We start from the raw sequence: 21690 nt of genomic DNA, 5'->3' as shown, positions 1-21690 counted from the left end.
TTGGCACCTCCTTTTGCACCCACTTTTGATTATAATTTTGCATCCACATTTGCATCCTCATTTGCGTCTAGGTTTTCATCAACTACTACATCTATTTTTGCATCCCTTTTTGTATCCAATTTTGGACCGGGATTTGCATCGGGTTTTGTGTCTCGTTTTGCATCTACTTTTGCATCGACTTCTATTGCATCCACTTTTGCACACAATTTTGCATCCACTGTTGCACCCATTTTAAATTTCACTTTTTGCATCCCTTTTTACATCTTCATTTGCATCATACTTTGATTCTTTTTTTGCATCTATCATTACATCCACTTTTGTTATGCCACAATTTGCACCATGTTTTGCACTCACTGTTGTATCCACGTTTGCTTCCAATTTTGCATCCATGTTCACATCCTCTTTTGCATCAAATATTGCATCTATTTTTGCATCCACTTTTATGTCAGGTTTATGCATTGGGTTTTGCATCTCGTTTTGTATCTACTTTTGCATCTACTTACATTATATCCATTTTTTGCATCCAATTTTGTTTTTCCTGTTGCATCAATGTTTGCTTCCACTTTTACATCCATTTTTGCATCTTATTTTGCATATTTTTTGTCTATTGTTACATCCACTTTTTTTGCACCATATCTTGCGCCTACCATTGCAACCACATTTGCTTCCACGTTTGCATCCCCTATTGCATCCACTTTTGTTTCATCCATTTTTGCATATACTTTTGTTTCCGTTGTTGCATCCACATTTGTTTCACCACAATTTGTGCCAAGTTTTACACCTACCATTGGACCCATGTTTGCTTCCAATTTTGCCTTCATGTTTGCATCCAAGTTTGCATTGACAACTGCATCTACTTTTGCATCCACTTTTGTGTCAGGTTTTTCATGTTGTTGTGCATCTACTTATGTTGTATCCACTTTTCATCCAATTTTATTTCTATTGTTTCCCCCATTTCTATGTTCGCTTTTGCATCCCTTTTCCAACACTCATCATATTTTCTGCATTGATGATATTCCTTATGGCATTGACAATTATGAACAATTGATGACAATGTCAATAATATTGACAATGATGAAAATGAAGATGATGGCGATGACATGAATTGTGATTATGATGATAAAGACGATAGTGGTTACAATGACAATGATGATGATGGCAATGATTATGATGATGACGATGCTAATGACATTGGCGAATCTTCCCAATTTTAGATGTTGTCATTGTCATAATCATAAGCATTATCTTTGGTGTCATGATCATCATTTTCATCTAGGTCATCATCAAAAACAATAATGGCATGAATGATGATGATGCATGATTACAACAATGTCGATAGAAATTCCATTAATGATGATGATGGGGATGATAAAAATGACAATGACGATGATAATGGTGGTGATGATGATGATCATCGATCATCTGTCAAAAATAGAGTTGTTATTTCTCTTACGTATATCAATGTGTCCTAAACAACCCTTTTCTAGCACTGATCACATTTTTTGGGTTGATGATATTTCTTACAACATCTACAATTATGAACAATTGCAAACAATGTCCATAATGATGATGATGATGGCATGAATGGTGATTATGATGATAATGTAATGATGGCAATAACAATGAGAAGGATGATGGTGATGATGATGACAATGATTATGATAATGAGAATGACCTTACAATCTTATGGATTCGTGAACAATTACTAGTTTCAATACCATCTTCTGGATACGTATTACTATCATACTTTTTAAATTTTCTGTCTCTCTTGAGGTATCTTACTATAATGGTGTTGTCAACACTAGAAAGATATCTTGTTGTAATGGTGGTTCTAATGTTAGCACTAGCAAAGTTTAGTAGGGAGGATGCTACTACAAGAGGAATTCCTTCTAAGTGACTATGGCATTCAAAATGAGGCTTTATGGGCTGCTTGTTAACACATGTTCTCATGCTCATATAAAATTAATGTGAAAAGTTGCTTTAATTGGTTCCAATGCATAATTGATATTGATAATGGGGTGGTATAAAATTGTAATGGGCATATCCGTTAGTTAGTTATGATGGGTCAACAACATTGAAACCATCCAAGTGACATTTCACCTTGGAACAATCGTCGCTCGTGCGAAAACACGAAGTTTATGTAAATGAAAGTTGTGATTGTAGTGGAATTAAAACCATCGAGAAATATCAAAGAAGACGCTGCCTACCAGTTTTGAAAGACAACCAAGGCATTGAAAAACTATTTGCATTAGGATGTAGTGAGGGAATCGAAGGAAATTTGGCAGCCCTAAGTTGCCATTACTATTGTCAATCACACATTCAATAGTAACCATAAAAGGTAGCCACATATAAACAGAACCTCGAGGTGTTGACAGTCAGAATCTATTGTAATAGCTTTGACGTATATATAGTTTTGTTTTTAGATGAGAATGAGGTGGGCTTCATCCAGGGTTCGGCTCAATCCTCGTCCATTCCATGCAGTGGTGTTTAATTCGCCAAGCAAGAGAATATTACGTGAGTGTTCAGAGTTAAATCAACAGAAATCAAGGATGTGTGATTGTCAAATTATTGCTCCTCCCTTATGATTGAGCGCTTGATGCGATGGTCATTATCCTTGGGTGATACTTTTATTCCCCAATTTCTATTGAAAAAGTAGCGTTTTTTTGTTCGATTATGATAGGATTGGATGAACGCCGGTTTGGGTGGATGTAGACCCATGTTTTTTTGTGGTGATCTTCAAATGTCTTGAGGATAAGAAAAAAATCCTTGACCAAGGTCCATGGTTTTGGGGATGAGTTGGTCTTCTAGTGAAGCCATGGTTTCCCAACTTCAATCCTCTCACTATGTTGCCGATGACTACTCTAGTATGGGTAAGATTCCCAGTTTTCCCATTCACTTTACCCATCTAGATCTCTTAGAAAAAGTGGGCAATTTTATTGGAAGATTCGTCAAAGTAGACAGGGAAAGACTTTTGAAAGGCATTTTCACCTATGTTTGCATATGTGTTTAGGTAGATCCCAATGAAGTTTTGCGAGATAAACTTGAGCTCAAGTGGATGGGAATTGTGTATTCCCAACCCCTGGACTATGAAAATACAACTTTTCGATATAGGAATTACCAACAAGATAGACACCTTCAAACTGTCTGTCCCTTTCCAATAGGGGCTTCCTCCTTACAGTCATCTAAGAACTCTAGCTGTAGTTGGAGGGATCTTAAGGAAAGAGAGGGATCCAAAATGTAACACCCCTCCCTTGTGTGTCAAACTTTGCAAACCTAAGCTGAGAAAAGTTAGGTATGATGTGTAATATAAAAAGTAAATACATTATTAATAAATTAATCACTTGGAAAAGCGAGACACCAAGAGATGAAATTCTTGCCAAATCACATTGGTGAATGGGAAAGGATAATTCTTTCATGGTAAAGCTTCTCCATTTAATTCTAGATAAGTTGGATGGATTGGAGATAAATATCCATTGAGAAAAACATAAAAGTTGTGCGGGAGAGAAAGGCAATCTTCTATGAGGAAAATCCTCATGGGAGAGAAAGGTGAGCTTTTATGAGATAAGCCTATGCAAATGGATAAAAAGATCCATAAAAGCGAGACACCGCTAATGGAAACCATATCCTTCCATATGCTAAGGTCAATGGTGAAGTGGGTCTAATCTCTTGCTATGGAACTTCATGCATGGGCAAGGAATCAATATCTACCTACTATGCCAAGGGGACTATTAGAAGGGTACTAAATAGGACTAAAGACTGTTGGCTATTGGAATGGCTAAGTTATACTAGATCTAGATCTTTATCTCGGTAGAGAAGAGAGTAAATAAGTGAAACGTAGAGATGGGAGTATCATATGTCTAAACGAGTATAATATGTATAGAGCTCGAAGAGAATGAAATTCTCTGAGAGCTAGCCATGGCTCAAAGAGCCTCTTTTTAGTTGTTGAATTTAATGTCGATTGCTTTCTCCTTTCCCTTATTTCCTCTCTCTTATTCTTTTTTCTTTTCTCCTTTCTCTTATTCCCCTGTCCTTTCCCCCCTCTCCCTACCCGTACCCCACCCTCGCCCGGACGGCCCTCAAGCATGCCTTCCCCTATCCTCGCCCTATGATCGCTTACCGCTTATCTTTTTTCTTGAACTCGTACCTTTGATGGCTCCTCCAGAGAGCGTTCCGTTCTCCTGCGGTGCCGCCCCTTACCTCTTTCAGAGTAAGATAGACTTCTTTCTTCAAACAAGTAACAGTTGTTCGAAAAAAAAGAACAACCAACAACACCCAAAGTACTCATACCGACTTTCTCTCCTACCGAACCGAAGCAAAGCGTAGGTAACCGACTTTCTTTCTCTCGATACGGCAACCGAAGCGAAGCGTAGGTAACCGACTTTCTTTCTCTCCTACCGCAGGTAACTACCAAAGGTAGGCATTCATCTACCGGAGGGAGGACGACAGGTAACTGACTTTCTTTCTCTCGATACGACAACACAACTACCAAAGGTAGGCATTCTTTCCGGCATCTTTCCAACTCTTGCTCTTACCTCTCTTTCCAAAGGAAGGAAGGGGGGTGTGGGGGGAAGGAAGGATCAGCTTCCTTCCCATCGCCAATGAAGGAAGGGGGTTGTAAGGAAAATATTATTAGTGCCAAATGAAAATTTATGTTAGGGATGCTTTCACATAGTTAGTTTTGTAATTATTATAAACATCACATACATAACAACCACAAATAAAAAAAGTATGTAATATATAAGAACAAAACTAATGAAGTTGTTAGTACTAAAATGAGGCATATACTATCACATGTAATCTTAGATATACTTAGTGTGAAACACCATGACATCAATGTCTGAGCAATTTGTAAATGTGCAACAAGGGCTCAATAGGGGGCTAATATTTATTTGATAGTCACGTTCTTGGCTTTGTTGCTTCATTTGAAGGAAGGAGGACACTATTGAATTATTTCAATTACATGGTTCACACCTTCCAAGTATTAGTTAACTTGCCTAAAAAGGTTCCTAACACAAGTGATCAATGCAAATATCACCCATAGGCTACTTTTGTTCACAAAACTTAACTCTCCCACTTTATTTTTGTAAAGACCCACTAATTCAAGTGTAGCCATGGTAGTTGATGCACAACCTCATGTGCACCAAAAAACATCCCATAACCAACCTCCTCGAACCAAGCTTACCCTTCCACTCCTAACACCAAAATGTGCAACACTTATCATAGGGTCCAAGGGGTATTGTCCTTGGTGGCCTCTCATCACTATTGATAACTAGGGTTGAAATGTCACACCCCATGCTTGTGAAACATCTACATCATTTGGCACATTGAATTCCATCCATGCGCACCAAGTTCTAATATGCATGCATGCTTATCCTATATCTGCTTATATTTAGGAATGCCAACCATGACATAACCATTACAATATCTTTCTTCTTATTCTTCTTCTTATTACTATATAAAAAAGGACCCTTTTGTTATTCACGAGGAAGAAAAAAAGCACAAACATTGACAAAAAGATTGTAACTTCTGTCATTACAATGGGTTGCCAGAAGACAAGGCATCACGACCCAGAAGAAGAGAAAAAGAAGTTGTTGTAAAACCAGGGTTTTACAATTTTTTTTTCTTCTGCAAATTATAAGACTGACTAGAAATGACAATAGCATGCAACCAAAAATTGTAGAAAGTGTATTATACAACCACGAAGAGGGCCCTACTATGAGAAAAATGAAGACAGTGACTAGAAATGACATTAGCCTGTAACAAAAAATTCCCGAAAGTGTATTATACAACCATGAAGAGGCCCCTGTCAAGAGAAAAAGAAAGACATTGTATTTGAGGCTAATTGAAAGCTGAATGTAGACTCACTTGAAATTTATAGTAAGCTAGTTGATAACTAATTGAAAATTTGACTTAAAGCTGATCCATATTAGTATATGGGCATCGAATGAGAACTTTGAACTGGGTTGCCAACTAATTCATCATAATATATGTAACCTGTCTCTAGACAAATAATTCCTTTTTAGAGAGAATCTACAGTTGTATTTAGCTCCCTATGGATGTGATGGAAATTGATTTCCTAGAAGTGGTTCTTTAACTCCACAATTTTGCTTTTCCAGGAGGATAAACTTATAACTTCCAACTATGCTTTACTGTCATTTTCTTTTGGCTCCATTACAATATTTGTATGTCAACAACATGGCACACTACAACCAAGAAGATGAACAATTACATCATTAAGAGTTACAAAACCATCTTGCCATCGAATAACCAACATTAATTAAACAACCATTTAACAACATAATAGAAATTACACTATATATATATATATATATATATATATATATATATATATATATATATATATATATATATATATATATATATATATATATATCACATTACACGTATAAATACCGCATTTCAATAGAAGTTAGATGAATTGCGCTAGTCCCAAAGTTTTGCTTTGACTTGATTTAAACTCTTCTTCACTTTGTGATTTTTGTGTTATCCACTAGCATAGACCCATCTTAAATATAGATATAATATGAGCGGAGAGGGATCCAATTTCTTCATTGGCAATTATTTTTTATGAGCAAACATTATTTAAATGTTTTGTATTTTTTTATTTTTATTTTTTATTTTTTAAATTTATTTTGGCCGACACTAGCAAAATTTCATGTTTGATGATGGACAAACATCGCTGTAACCATACTAGGCTGTAGAGTGAGCTTGGCATATTCATATTATTTTCATCCTCAACATTGAGGATTGTGTAAAGCTCAGTGGAAGATGCCCCTTGGAATGATGGACAAACATGGCTGTAACCATACTAGGCTGTAGAGTGAGCTTGGCATATTCATATTATTTTCATCCTCAACATCGAGGATTGTGTAAAGCTCAGTGGAAGATGCCCCTTAGAATAGTTTTGATGCCCCCAAAATGACTTCCATTCTCAACCCCTCCCCATGACATTTGAACTTAAGACCTCGTAACAACTAAACCCCATACAAACCAACTACCCTACAACTTATCATGGATCAACCACAACAATACTTATTATAATAATTTAAAACCAATATTTCTAATTACTTTTCCATATTTATCTCATTTACAAACCCCTCAACCCCATCCCATTATTATTACAATAAACACAATAATATATCACCGAGGAAAGAGTTCAAAATTGCGAAAACAAAAAATGCACAACAACCTCTGGTCCCAACATGACAACATGAATGAAGTAGGCCTCTCATGTTGGAGATGATTTAGGGGTTATTCCATGGCCTTCTCTCCCTTTGAAACCCCCCAACCATCCCTGTAATAATTTATTATATTATCTTTAACGATGCTACTTTTACTCTCAATCTTTAACAGCTACCGGCCTTCCCTCTTCAAAACCCTTATATAGAGTGTTTTCTCTCCATCGACCTCAAAAACCCTTATATAGAGTGTTTTCTCTCCGTCGACCTCTTTGCCCTTTGCCTTCGAAGCATTTTTGCACAGTTAAATCCTTTGTCCAAAATCCTCGGGGTTTCGCATTCGTGTCTGATATTGGGCGAGTTTCTGGCATATTTTGGATCCATCGATTTCATTCGAGCCCTCCCTCTGTGAACTATATGGTATTGGGATGGCTGGAACTCAGGAGGATCCTGTTCTTACACAGGCAGTAGATGACGATTCGAGAGAGAACGAGGATGATGCCAGAAAGGAAGAGGACACTGGAGCTCAGGTTGCACCCATTGTTAAGCTTGAGGAGGTTACTGTCACCACGGGCGAAGAAGAGGAGGATGTCCTTCTTGACATGTAAATTTCTTAATCCATGGCTATTTCATGATTTTGTTTTCTCAGTTGAAAGTTGTTTTCATGGCCTCTTCGGTGGCCCTTTTCCTGTGCACATAAATGGGACCTTGACTATAAGGAAGATGCATTTGGGCAGTTATTTACTTCTAATTTTTCTCCTTTTTAGTAAGATCTGTTTTTATCGGGTTCTCGATGTTTTGTTCGCCTGTTGATGACGATCGGATTTGTCATTTCAATGGGGTGCTGAAGAAACTCTATGGTAGATGCATTTAGCGGGCTATGGTTTGTTTTATTGGGTAATTAGGGTTTTGCTTTTCTGTGTATTTTGTGAGTTTCTTGTTGTTTTGATGTCCCATTGATATTTTGATCAGCATTTTTTGATCTCATTATGGTCTGTAATAATTGTTTTCCTATGTTGATAGGCTGCCGATGAAGATTTTTTCGGGGATGCATTTGATGGTTTATTTGTTATCATTGGGGGTTTTGTATTTTGACGAGGCTTTTTATATTTTGTTGAACTATAGGCCATCCTTTTTTCAATGTCTTTGAAGAATCTATGATGGTTTCTCTGTTATTCTGGTTTAGTGGGGGGTGTGATGGTCATTTGTTATTGTTAAGCATACGGGGTTTCGTATTTTTTGGTTTTTGGATTAGCCATTGAATACTGAATTGGGCCTATTTGATAATCTGTCTTTTGGTTATTGGCATTAGGGTGATTTGTCTTTTTATGTTGTGAGGTGGTATGATTCAGGCATATGTCTGTTTTGGTCTTCTGTCAACTGTTTTCGTTGACTTTCTATGATGTTTTGAACAGGCTGTTGATCATTTCTGTACTTTATGGGGATGTATGGGATGAGCATTCTTTTGTTATTAAATAGTTGATGATTTGTATTCTTACATGTTTGATGTTATTATTGAGCTTTTTTGTGGGATCCTTTTCGGTAATGTTAAGGAATATCTCTTGTGTTTTTAATAGGTCGTTGGTAATTTATCTTTGAATGCATTTGATATGGTGGGATATTGCGGACGTTACTTCTAATGGATGCCATGGGCTCTTAAAATGATCCTAATGCAGTTTCATTGTTTATTAATATTCCCATTCTTTTTTATATGTTTGACCCTGCAGGAAGGCGAAGCTGTACAGGTTTGACAAGGATGGGAATCAATGGAAGGAGCGTGGTGTAGGAACAGTAAAGTTTCTTAAGCACAAGGATACTACAAAGGTTCGTCTGGTCATGAGGTAATCCAAGACATTGAAAATATGTGCAAACCATTTAAGTATGTAAATTTGTTTGTTTGTTTTTTTTTTGTGTAATTTCCCCCCTGAGATTGTAATAGCTTATCTTACGTCCAAGTTTTAAGAGGCTTTCTGTGCCGAGAATTTGTGTTGATCCTTATTATCTAGATTATATTGTTTTTTTTTTTTTTTGCCTTGCAGTTCATTCCCCAATGTCACTTCAGGAGCACGCAGGTAGTGATAAAACTTGGGTCTGGCATGCAACTGATTTCTCAGATGGGGAACTGAAGGAAGAACTCTTCTGCATTCGTCTTGGCTCTGTAGACAGTGAGCACTGTTCTTAGACTCTTCTAATCCTTGTTATGATCTTTTCTTTCTGTCTTGTATTTTTCTTTGATAAAATCAATGTTTGAGTACCTATATTCTTGGATCATTTCATTGAAGGGTTGATTTTGCATATGTTCTTAGGATGCTTTTGTGCAGATTATAGTGGGTTGGTAAGGGATCCCCCTCCCCAAACACCCTATCAGCATAGTTAAGACTTGAGTTTAGGGTGGCTTTAATTATCTTTGGTAATAGCAAATGATACGGAGGATTGTGCATAACCCACCCCCTTTTTGATTCCAATAAGCAGAGGTGGTCACTATGGTAATCCGATTTCAATTTGTAGTTAGAAAATGGGGTCACAACTTTCCATATTTTTTGTTTTGTTTTGTCTTTTTACATCAAACAATAGTATATTTATTAGAACCATAGTCAACTAAACAAACAAGAAACAATTTATTTGACAGGTGGAAGAAGTGATAGGCTTAGAGCAATTGAATTGTAGGCCATGCTTCTTGACAAATTGATGAACAGATGTCTCCTTACTTGAGATTTAGGTTGGCACCATGGCACCATCCTGTCCATCATTATACACTAATCTTGTCATTATCTTCTTCACTGTGAATGACTGGCCTGTTCCCTGCAAATAGATCTGGGCATAGAGGAGCCAATCCAAGAACAGTAATCTCTAGCACAAGACAATATTAATGATCTAAATACCTAATCCTGAAGCTTGAGATTGATTTTTCTCTACTGGTTCTGAATCTCTGATTGAGAATCTCCCACTCGTCATTATCAAACCTTCTCCTTCATCATTGGCATCAGCTGCACTGCTGAGGTACTTTGGTTGGTTGTCATTGGACTTGAGAGCTTGAAGTTTCAAATGATTATAGTAACAGACAGCCAGAAAAGCCAGTCCACACCCACTCAAGTTTATGACTGTAACCTTTTCATTTATTACAGACAAAGATTATGTTATGAGCAGCCAGTCCTTGACAAGACCAGCAACATTCATAGTCAAGGCTGAAGGCTTTCCTATCATAAGAAACACTGCAAGATTAAGAGCCAAGGCACAAGCAGAAATGTCATGTAATCCAAATCAAAGGAAGAGGCCCTGATTATCAGAAATGGGTATTCTACTAAGGCCCAGGGGGTGCTGAGAAAAACAAGGCAACAAGGAGCAACAAAGATGTGATGGGATTCAACTTAATCCCTTTTGATGTTCGTGGAATTTGTTTGAGAACCAATTGGGTAGTCTCACATGCAACTGCACTTAACTGGAGAATCACCTCCCATGCATTCATCTTGGCCTCCCCATAAGCTGAAATAGTAACTCCAATGGATATGGCCAACATATTGGCCTCGGGCTCACCTTTATAAGCTTCTTTCTTCAGGGAAACCACAATCAAATACACAGCAATGGGAATTAGAGCTTTCTGCATTTGAAATAATGATACTGAGAGGAAAACATAGGCAAAATTTGAAAACCAGAGACCCAAAGAATACACTTATCAATACTATGGGTTCAACGAGCTTGAAGACTCTTACAATAGCAACAGCCAGTGTTGAGTAGAAGCCTATGTGAATCATGGTGGGACTGATCACACTAAAGTTGTCAAGCAATGGCAACTCCAATGGATATGGCTAACATATTGGCCATGGCCTCACCTTTATAAGATTCTTTCTTTAGGGGAACTGCAATCGAATGCATATCAAATGGGCACAAGAGCTTTCAACATTTGAAATATCGATACTTTGAGAGACATGCACCAAGGGCTGCATCATTTAGGATTTGTACTCAGTTCAGGTGTCATATTCAAGGGGAAGTTGTTATGCTTTCCACCACTTCATAGATTGTTAGAGTGATGAAACAAAAGAGGCTCCCTCTTGAGGCTAGATTATGTCATTCATATCAGCTGTGTTGTTGATGTCCTAGCTCAGCCAGGTCTTGCCAAAACTCTGTTGAGGTTCAAAATTTATTATAAACTGAAATGTCTTCACAAGAATTGACCTCATAAAATGCCATAATCACAAGATATGCCATACATGGCTGTGATTATGGCTCGCAAGACCCTTAGACTTTGAGCAATGAGGCTCGCAACATCACTTATGATTATGCACTCTACAATTCTGTGACCAGCTGAATGTCAATCAATTGAACCGCGATTTAAATCCTATTTTGTCAGCAATAAGTACTATACTTTGTCTTTATTTAATGTAGAGAACCAAGCACTTATTCTGCTCATCTATAGAAGGGACAATGGTTGTTTGCCTATGAGGTATAAGGAAATCCTATCAGATGTTTTGTATTTTCGTATGGAATTGAATCATACTCCTGCACACTGTAACATTCATATATATCAACCTGTAGAGGCTTTAATAACACCTGGTATTCTGGTTAGTGATTTTATTGGACCTCATGTGCATATCCTACATGCACAGGATGGACTATTCATATGTTACAGGGTATTATTCTTATTATTTAGGGTGCACATCTTTAGGTGCTCAAGAACGATTACTAGAACAGTCAGTTAATTCTGCAATTTAAAGGATGAAAAAGGAGGTTATAGGAGTCTAGTTTTGGTTCTCATCCACAATGTCACACTAGTCTGCCTGGGCATGGTTCTCATGGTTTAATAGTGAATTGAGGAGTCATAATACCACAGATCACTAAACATGAACAGCTAAGGTAGCCCAAGGACAATAGCCATCTTTACACATTAATTAACAGGTCTTACATTAATTATCCTAGGGGGTTTTAATACTTCCAAATGCTTAAAAAACAGTTAGCAGAGCATTCACATTACACATTCCAGCAATCTTTTCTATAAACCAACCAAATGCAGTCAGGAGAGCCCTCCTTTTAAACTATACAACCTTATTGTTAGTATGATCAACCTTATTTTAATATATAGTGTGACAAACCGTATGTGACAGGCAGGTGGAAAACTTTTCTCGCAATTGACTAAGCGACGTCCTACGAGCCAGACTTGAGACGGAAACCCTCGTCAGAAGTATATGCTTGGCTCTTTTCCAAACAAATGAAGAGTCAATGAGGTTTTGTGTAATCACTTCTGGTATCGTATTGGGTTAACCCACCCCCTTTTTGATTCCAATAAGCAGAGGTGGTCACTATGGTAATCCGATTTCAATTTGTAGTTAGAAAATGGGGTCACAACTTTCCATATTTTTTGTTTTGTTTTGTCTTTTTACATCAAACAATAGTATATTTATTAGAACCATAGTCAACTAAACAAACAGGAAACAATTTATTTGACAGGTGGAAGAAGTGATAGGCTTAGAGCAATTGAATTGTAGGCCATGCTTCTTGACAAATTGATGAACAGATGTAGTTCCTCGTGTAAAGTATCACCTTAAATCATACAGTTAAAAAATAATAAATCTATGGTTAGTGTGTCATTTTTAAAACTATTTCCAGATCCCATGGAAGTTTGTAAAGTTTCACCTTCAATCATAGAACGTAATAAAACTATGCTTACTGTGGGTCACAGTGAACCATGCCCAAGTCCCAATGGAAGCTTGTGGGTCAGTTTCATTCAGATGGGGATATCATACCTGATATTCACAGCAATGTGGGTCTCTCCAAACATCTTACGCTATAGCATATACCCTGTCTTCCTCACAGACAGCATGAAATGCAGTTTGCACATTGACATTGTGGCATACAGAGCATATGAAGATGTTTTATTACAATGCAAGAACACTGGTATCATTCACATGGATAATCTGGGCATCCAGCTTTGGTGTGTTGGGTGACATTGGTGTGAACTGGGGAATTCTGTCATCACAAAGACTGGCTCCCTCTATTGTTGTGAAGCTGCTACAGGCCAATCACATTATGAAAGTGAAGCTCTTTGATGCAGATCCCAAGGTCTTGGAGGCTCTGATCGGCTCTGATATTCAAGTCATGGTCGGCATTACTAATGACTTGCTGGAAACTCTCAGTTCGTCTTCTGAAGCTGCTGACATGTGGGTTCGTGACAATGTCGTACGCTATGCTTTCAATGGAGGAGTCAATATCAGGTACATCCTTATATTTTGGCTTTCCATGTGTCTGTACCAGCTCTATTTTATTAGTAGTTTTGGAAATCTGATAGTCCACTACACTATAACTAAGAACAGCTCTCTCCAGCAGGTACTTACATCTGAGAAGCTCAACGAGTTACTGAAGCTAATAAAATAGTTCATAGAATCTCAAGATAGAAAGAATTCTTCGGCGAAAATCACAAGGAATATCATTTGTCGACGCGTTTCGAACCAACCAGTGTGGTTCATCGTCAGGACAAGTTGAAGAACAGATCCAGCTTAGCATGTTTAAATAGCTAGAGCAGAGACACCAACGGTTACCTGGGCAAGAGGTTGACTCAAGGAGCAAGGTCAAATTTAGTTGAATTAGGTAAAAAATAAATAAATAAATAACCAAATATATAAATGATAAATTATAATATAATAATGAAAATATATAAAATATAAATTTAGTTACATTAGGTGTAAGAAAAATAAATTATTAATATATAAATGAGGAATAATAATAAACTACTTATTTCTTAATTAAATTAATAAATAAAAAAAAATAAAAATATATAAAATTTAAAAAAATAAATATAAAATTTAGTTATATTAGGTGTAAGAAAAATAATTAATTTATTTAATATATAAATGAGGAATAACAATAAACAACCTATTTATTAATTAGATAAATGAAAAAACATATAAATTAAAAAATATAATAATAAAAGTAAATACAAATATATAAAACTCATATAAAAAAATATAAATTTAGTTATATTAGGTGTAAGAAAAATAATAATAAATTATTTATTAATATAAAAATGAAGAATAATAATAAACTACTTATTTATTAAATAAATAAATAAATGAAAAAATTAATAAATATAATAGCAAAAAATAAATTAATTATTTAATTTATAGAAATGAAAGGTATCATTAGTAAGGTAAATACATTCATATTTAGTTATATTAGGTATAAGATAAATAACCAATTGAAGAATAATAAAACTAATAAATCATTAAATTTATTAAATAAATAAAAATATAAACGAAGAATTAAAATAATAATAAATTATTTATTTATTTATTAAAAAGGAATAAATATATAAATAAATGAAAAATGAAAAAATATAAATTAACAAATATAATAGTAAATAAATTATTTATTTAATTTTTATAAATGAAAAAATAGAAATGGTATCATTAGTAAGGTAAAAATTAAAGGGAGGAAGTTACACACCGGGTTAATTAGTTAGGATCAAATAATCCAATAAATAAAAATAGGAAGAGGAAATAAGGATTAGAAAATAAAATAAATTAATTATAGTTAGTGAAGGTTAATACAACTAATACTAATAATAATAATAATAAATAAACAATAATATAATAATAATAATATTAATATAATAATTAATGAATAAATAGAAAATAATAATAAAAATAGTAATAATAATAATAATAATAATAATAATAATAATAATAATAATAATAATAATAATAATAATAATAATAATAATAATAATAATAATAATAAAAAAAACTAAATAATAAATAATAAAAGACAAAACTAAATCCTAAGGAGGAGGGAGGAAGCCAACTAGGAAGAGAGAGCAGGGACCCAACATCTACTAACTTTCCAGCCATCGTCTCTATTAAGATTGCTAGGCCTCTTTTCAATCTCAAGCGCTTCCCTAAACTTACGATGATGGAAATGCGAAACCTTAGCAATAACACTAGCCTCCTCAATACAAACATGATGACTGGTTTTTTCAGCATGTTCGGCTAAAGCAGAAGACTTAGCTCTCCTATGCTTAAGGTCCGCAGCGTGCTCGCTAATCCTTTGATTGATGGAGCGACCGGTCTCCCCAATATAGGGGGTCCCACAGGAACAAGGGATCAAATAAACACCTTTCATATCCTTAGGGTCGATCGGATCCTTTACAGATCTTAGGGACCCACGAATGGTGTTCAGGGGCCTGAAGGTCACAGGGATACTATGCTTCCTGAGAATCCTTCCAATTTTATCAGTGGTCCCCTGAACATACGGAAGAAGGACACCTGGAGTCTGCTCCTTCGGTTCCCTCTTAGTCAGAGAATTCCTAGAAGCCTTAAGAAAAGCCCTCTGACCCAAGAATCTACTATAACCATTCTCAACAAAGACATCAAGCAGATGGGATTTTTCTTCCTCAAAGCTCTTTTTGTCGGAGATTCTTAGGGCCCGAGTGGCAAGGGTATTGAGGACACCCAACTTTTGAGCCGGGAAATGATGGGAATTGGCATGAAGATACTGCTCCGTATGAGTTTTCTTACGAAAAACTCGATGGGCGAGGGAACCATCACTATTCTTAGAAATAAGAATATCCAGGAATGGAAGACAACCATCAACTTCCTGCTCTTTAGTGAACTTAATGGCTGAGGATTGACTGTTGAGATGATCAAAGAAGAGATCAAGCTCAACCTGCCCATGAGGCCATATGACATTGGTGTCGTCCACATACCTTCTCCATAGCTTAGGCAAGAGCCGAGAAGAGCGAAGAGCCTTGGACTCAAAATCTTCCATAAATAGATTAGCAACAACAGGGGAAAGGGGGGAACCCATCGCAACCTCGCATGTTTGCTCAAAGAACTCACCTTCAAAACAGAAAAAGGTGGAAGTGAGACAGATCTCAACCAACTTGGCCGTGTCAGGATCTGTTAGACGATGGATCACCTCCATGGCTTTATTAATAGGGATGCAAGTGAACAAGGAGACAACATCGAAAATCACCAGAATGTCCCCAGGATCAAGCTTAATGCCCTTGAGCTCCTCAATACATGAAGCAGAGTCTTTTACGAAGGAATCCGTTTTACCAACCAAGGGTTTAAGCTTTAACGCAAGGAACTTAGCCAGAAGGTAGGTAGGACCCCCAATGGTGTTTACGATAGGCCTTAAGGGGGCACCTTCCTTATGAATCTTAGGGAGACCATAGATTCTCGGAGTAATAGGGTTGCTTTCAATGAGCTTATGGTGCAAGGAACTTAATGAGTCAATGGATTTAATGGCCAAAGCCACCTTTCTTGCAACCTTCTTCAAAGGATTTTTTGAAAGCTGCTTGTAGCTACCACTATTATGAAGATGATCCAACATCTTGCTGCGGTAATCCACTCTGTTAAGAATGACGGCAGCACCTCCCTTGCCTGCCTTAAGAACAACGATATCTTTCTAAATTGATATGGATCACAAAAGCTTGAACTCTATTATAGAATCTCAAGACCTCAATACAAAGGTCAAAGTTTAAACTAGGTTATTTTCATGCTGTATAAGTTCTTGATTTGAGTGGAAATTTGGGAAACAGAAGTTATTTGGTGATCTGGCTTCTCTGTCATTATATTCCTTAGTTCTTTGAGGTAAACTGTATATATATCCAGCATTCAGATCATGTTGGTCTATTGGCATACAGTACAATGTTTTAACTTTTCACTGAGTTGCAAAACTCTTTGATTTATCCTGGGTTTTCCGAGTTTATGATTTCCCAGTTTTTGCTAATTTTCTCCTGAGCTTTCCAAGTTGATGACCCCTACCAATTTTTGCACCAAACTAATAACTTCCTCTATGATGTAGTTAGAATCCATAGTTTAAGGAGATTATATATCTGCGTCACCCATTGAGACCATGTTGGGCTGTTGGGTGGTGTTACAATTTCAATGATGCTACTCTATGGCCTAATATCTTCCTTATTTGATGACGTTAATTTGTTACAAGTAGTTGCTGCAGTATATGGCTTTTAACATTTATAGACACAATTTTATTCGGTGCATCTACTGCTACTGGATCATTTTGCCAACCAACAATTAGAAGGTCATCCTTCGCTTATCCCTGTGTTTAGGGGGAGATGTCATGCTAATCTTGAGCTTGCCAAGGCCATGCAACCCTAGGTTCTCTGATTGTCAGGAACACCCATATTTGTTACATGAGTCCAATCGAAACTTGAATAACGTCATGGGATATGAAATTGGTATCATTGGTTTTTCATCGGTACCATCCGAGCCGCAGTTTGCCAATTTTTGCCAATTTTTTTTGCCGATGTTTTCGAGAAGATATTTTCTATACCCTCTGCCGATTTTTTGCTGATGCCAATGTTTTCAACACTGTGCTCGATATAGAAGGCATCCTAATTGGTTGATCAAAATATAGGGTGAATGTCATAATCAGACAGATGCTATGGTCAGCCATTTTGAGGTGTTTGTTTTATAGACTTCATTGGTTGAGCACATTGGGTACAATGACTGACAACATATAACGTGTTGATCCAACATTCTGGATCATGTGACTATGAATGGTTACGACCCAACAGTCTGGACTGACGTACACCAACTAAAGTCTTAGTCACTAGTTGTCGCTTTCTTCTATAACGTATTGAGCTCTCACACACATACACATACAACTTTCTAATGATTCTCACATAGACAAACTCTAATGCACTCTCAAAACCAGATCACAATGGGCTCATGAAAACTTCGCTTTCATAACAGAACCAAATTCACTTAACTAGGTCTGGCAGCCCAACTGGCACACAGACCTAAATCTTAGCTCTCATAAGCAGCTTTGGTGCCAAGTTCCAACTTAATAATTGCGTGAACAGTAATGCAATTCTAGACTAGTAACCGTGAAAGAATATAAGAAGCGTAAATCAACTATTACATTCCAGTTATAACATCTCAAATGATTAAGCACATTCATATAGTTCATCTCTAACCATAATATAAATTACATAGCAGCATGCAAAATGGGCTCCGGACCACAATACCTATCATTTAAAAGACAAGGGTTGTCAAACAAGTTGCCAAAGGATGGATTCACCTCCCAGCCGTAGACATTCCTACATGACTGTTACACCCAAGCAGGGCTAATGATATGATAAGGGAGCACAGTTACGGGAGCATACCTCTCTCAGTGTCACAAATTACAAACAGTTTTACAACAGAAATCACCTAGCTGTACCTAACCAGGTTTAGGTCTTCTTGTTGGCCTCAACTAACTCATGTGAAAATCAGTATGCTAGCCCAAAACTACCTTGCTGATCCCAACTAAATAAAGGTAAGAGATATGCTAGATCAGGCTTTTGTAGGAGAGCACTTCTACTGGCTCGCAACATCACTTATGATTATGCACTCTACAATTCTGTGACCAGCTGAATGTCAAGCAATTGAACCGCGATTTAAATCCTATTTTGTCAGCAATAAGTACTATACTTTGTCTTTATTTAGTGTAGAGAACCAAGCACTTATTCTGCTCATCTATAGAAGGGACAATGGTTGTTTGCCTATGAGGTATAAGGAAATCCTATAAGATGTTTTGTATTTTCGTATGGAATTGAATCATACTCCTGCACACTGTAACATTCATATATATCAACCTGTAGAGGCTTTAATAACACCTGGTATTCTGGTTAATGATTTTATTGGACCTCATGTGCATATCCTACATGCACAGGATGGACTATTCATATGTTACAGGGTATTATTCTTATTATTTAGGGTGCACATCTTCAGGTGCTCAAGAACGATTACTAGAACAGTCAGTTAATTCTGCAATTTAAAGGATGAAAAAGGAGGTTATAGGAGTCTAGTTTTGGTTCTCATCCACAATGTCACACTAGTCTGCCTGGGCATGGTTCTCATGGTTTAATAGTGACTTGAGGAGTCATAATACCACAGATCACTAAACAAGAACAGCTAAGGTAGCCCAAGGACAATAGCCATCTTTACACATTAATTAACAGGTCTTACATTAATTATCATAGGGGGTTTTAATACTTCCAAATGCTTAAAAAACAGTTAGCAGAGCATTCACATTACACATTCCAGCAATCTTTTCTATAAACCAACCAAATGCAGTCAGGAGAGCCCTCCTTTTAAACTATACAACCTTATTGTTAGTATGATCAACCTTATTTTAATATATAGTGTGACAAACCGTATGTGACAGGCAGGTGGAAAACTTTTCTCGCAATTGACTAAGCGACGTCCTGCGAGCCAGACCTGAGATGGAAACCCTCGTCAGAAGTATATGCTTGGCTCTTTTCCAAACAAATGAAGAGTCAATGAGTTTTTGTGTAATCACTTCTGGTATCGTATCGGGTTATTGTTAGAAGCGATAATTGGATTCGGATTCTCATCGAGTGAGTTGTTCTGCTTTCTCAATTTGAGAGGGTTTGTTTGGAGGGAAAAACGAAAGAGGACATACAAGAATAGGGAGGGGAAAGATGCAGAGGAAGAGGATTGAGAACATTGTCAGCAGACAGGCTACATTTTCGAAACGTAGGTGGATTACTGAAGAAAGCTTACGAGCTCTCGGTGCTCTCCACTGCAGAAGTTGAACTTGTGATTTTCTCCCCAGCAGGAAAACTCTATGAACTGTTTTTTAGTGCAAATCCTACTATTTTGATTCTAATAATCATGGCTATGCAAATCTCATGAGATTCTTACTAATAACCCGGGTGGTGCAAGCCCTAGTAAGCTCGATGTTGAAAAACTTAGTGTAAAACCTCCAAATCGCTGGTTTTGTTGTAGTGCTTATTGGAGAGTATATAAAAAATTTCACACCTTTTTATGAGATATGGGAGGAAAACATGTTAAAGATTTTTAATAAATATAAAATTTCCAAAATGATGCTAGTTACGTGTGATTCTTTTTTCATTGTTTGTGATTATGAAAAATGAAACTCAATGTTTTTTCATTAGTGCACACATATTTCATTCCAGAGCCGATAACAATAAAAGTGAAGAATTTATGGTCCAACGTTATAATTAAGGGAGATTTTTAAGGATGACCTTTGAATTTTGTTTTTCATTTTAAGACATTTGGAGCAAATATTAGGAAGGACTTTGAGAAAGGATTGTCCTTGATTTTCGAAAATGGAGTTGTTCCTTTCCAGCCATATGCCCCAAGTGACCATCAAAGGGAGAGCTCATATGTTTTTTGGATGTTTTCTTTATAGCCATTTTTTTACACATATCCATAGAGTCCCCATGCCATTGATGTGAATTACTTGTTCGGTTTTTTTTAACCAAACAAGAAAAATTTAAAAAATGCCTCAAGATCAAAGACTGAAACAAAGACCTATTGGCATACCTTTTAAAGTATGGAAAGAACTTGTAAATCATATGAGAAGTTGGATGCACAAAGAAAAGCCGACAATGAGAGCATTCAGGTATTGAATTTTTCATTAAACATTATTTAGAATGTATTAATACTTATAAGTATCTTAGACATGTATTTGTGTGAAAATAAATTGAATTGGTTTATGTTTAAGGACAAGGCATCCAAGGCGAGGTTAACCAAGACAAAAGTCACTCATCGTAGTGGCCAGAAAGGTTTAAAAGCACTAATAACAACCTTTGTAAGTATATTAAACATGTGATATTTTTTTAATAAATTTTGTACTAGAAGAAAGTCATTGTTATCTAATTTCTCCCTATTTACTGATTGATAGGAACTAAAATATGGAAGACCTCCAAATCATTTGGAAAAGGAGGTGCTGCAGCAAAAGAGATGGGTTGAATTTGTTGTTTGGATGGACTCTATGGTATGTAATCTTAGTTGGATTTCCAATATACTTTTAAACCATATTTTCATTTTATTTTTTAGTACTATTAGATATTATATCTTACCTCATTTTATGGTTAACATTGTATAACAAAAACATGCGTTGTGTTATGTAATTAATACTAACATGTAATATTGATTTTTTTTGTCAGAATGCTATAGGTAATGATTGCCAAGACGATGATCCAAATTATGTTCAACATATATCAGGAGATGATGAGGATGAGGATGGGGATGATGGTGGTGAAGGAGGAGATGATGATGATAGTTGCGGTGTTGGTGATGATGTGGATCAGAGTAATGAGGATGGTCAAGATGATCATGAGGATGATCTTGGTGGTGGTAGCTAGGCATGCACATGCATTGTTTTTTATGAAGAAATTATTGTGTAGAATGACATTGCTATGTTTAGATGGGTGTTGTGAATTTACCCTATATCAATGAGACATTTTGATTTTGTAATCATACGATGAGTTTGATTTATGTATGTTGTTAATTTATCGTAGAATAAAGATATTCATGAAATATTTTGATTTGTTAATCATATTTGAATTTTACTTGTTTTGATTAAAAATAATACTGATTTTATTAGTATTATGTTGCTATTTTATACATGTTTTGAAAATTGTTAATGACACATTGTTATTTTTTTGGATGGATGTTGTCAATTTCTCTTAAATTTCTTTACAAATGATTTTGAATTGTGATAT

The 21690-nt window shown here is 36.2% G+C and overlaps 1 protein-coding gene across 10 annotated transcripts; it reads left to right on the top strand.

Moving 5' to 3' along the window:
- Nucleotides 1-7284: 7284 nt before the first annotated feature.
- On the top strand, nt 7285-21445 carry LOC149164998 (ran-binding protein 1 homolog c-like). 10 transcript variants are annotated; one of them, XM_089432207.1, is made up of 5 exons: nt 7285-7803; nt 13246-13405; nt 20688-20774; nt 20868-20960; nt 21133-21445. In XM_089432207.1, exons 1-2 carry the CDS (start codon nt 7628-7630, stop codon nt 13277-13279), a joined length of 210 nt encoding a protein of 69 aa, XP_089288333.1. In that variant the 5' UTR covers nt 7285-7627; the 3' UTR covers nt 13280-13405; nt 20688-20774; nt 20868-20960; nt 21133-21445. The 10 variants fall into 10 exon arrangements, with proteins under 10 accessions (XP_089288333.1, XP_089288334.1, XP_089288337.1 ...); XM_089432202.1 differs by having other exon boundaries at nt 7316-7803; nt 12874-13405; XM_089432208.1 differs by lacking the exon at nt 13246-13405.
- The last annotated feature ends 245 nt before the right edge of the window (nt 21446-21690 follow it).

The sequence above is a fragment of the Pinus tabuliformis genome, chromosome 5_1 (genome assembly GCF_031772625.1).
Source record: "Pinus tabuliformis cultivar Carrire ecotype Pingquan chromosome 5_1, CPIR1, whole genome shotgun sequence".
NCBI classification, from domain to species: domain Eukaryota; kingdom Viridiplantae; phylum Streptophyta; class Pinopsida; order Pinales; family Pinaceae; genus Pinus; species Pinus tabuliformis.
This window is presented reverse-complemented; position numbering and strand designations above follow the sequence as displayed.

Excerpts from the sequence above, each read along its gene's own strand:
- LOC149164998 (XM_089432201.1), top strand. The coding sequence starts at position 13,056 with ATGAAGATGTTTTATTACAATGCAAGAACACTGGTATCATTCACATGG.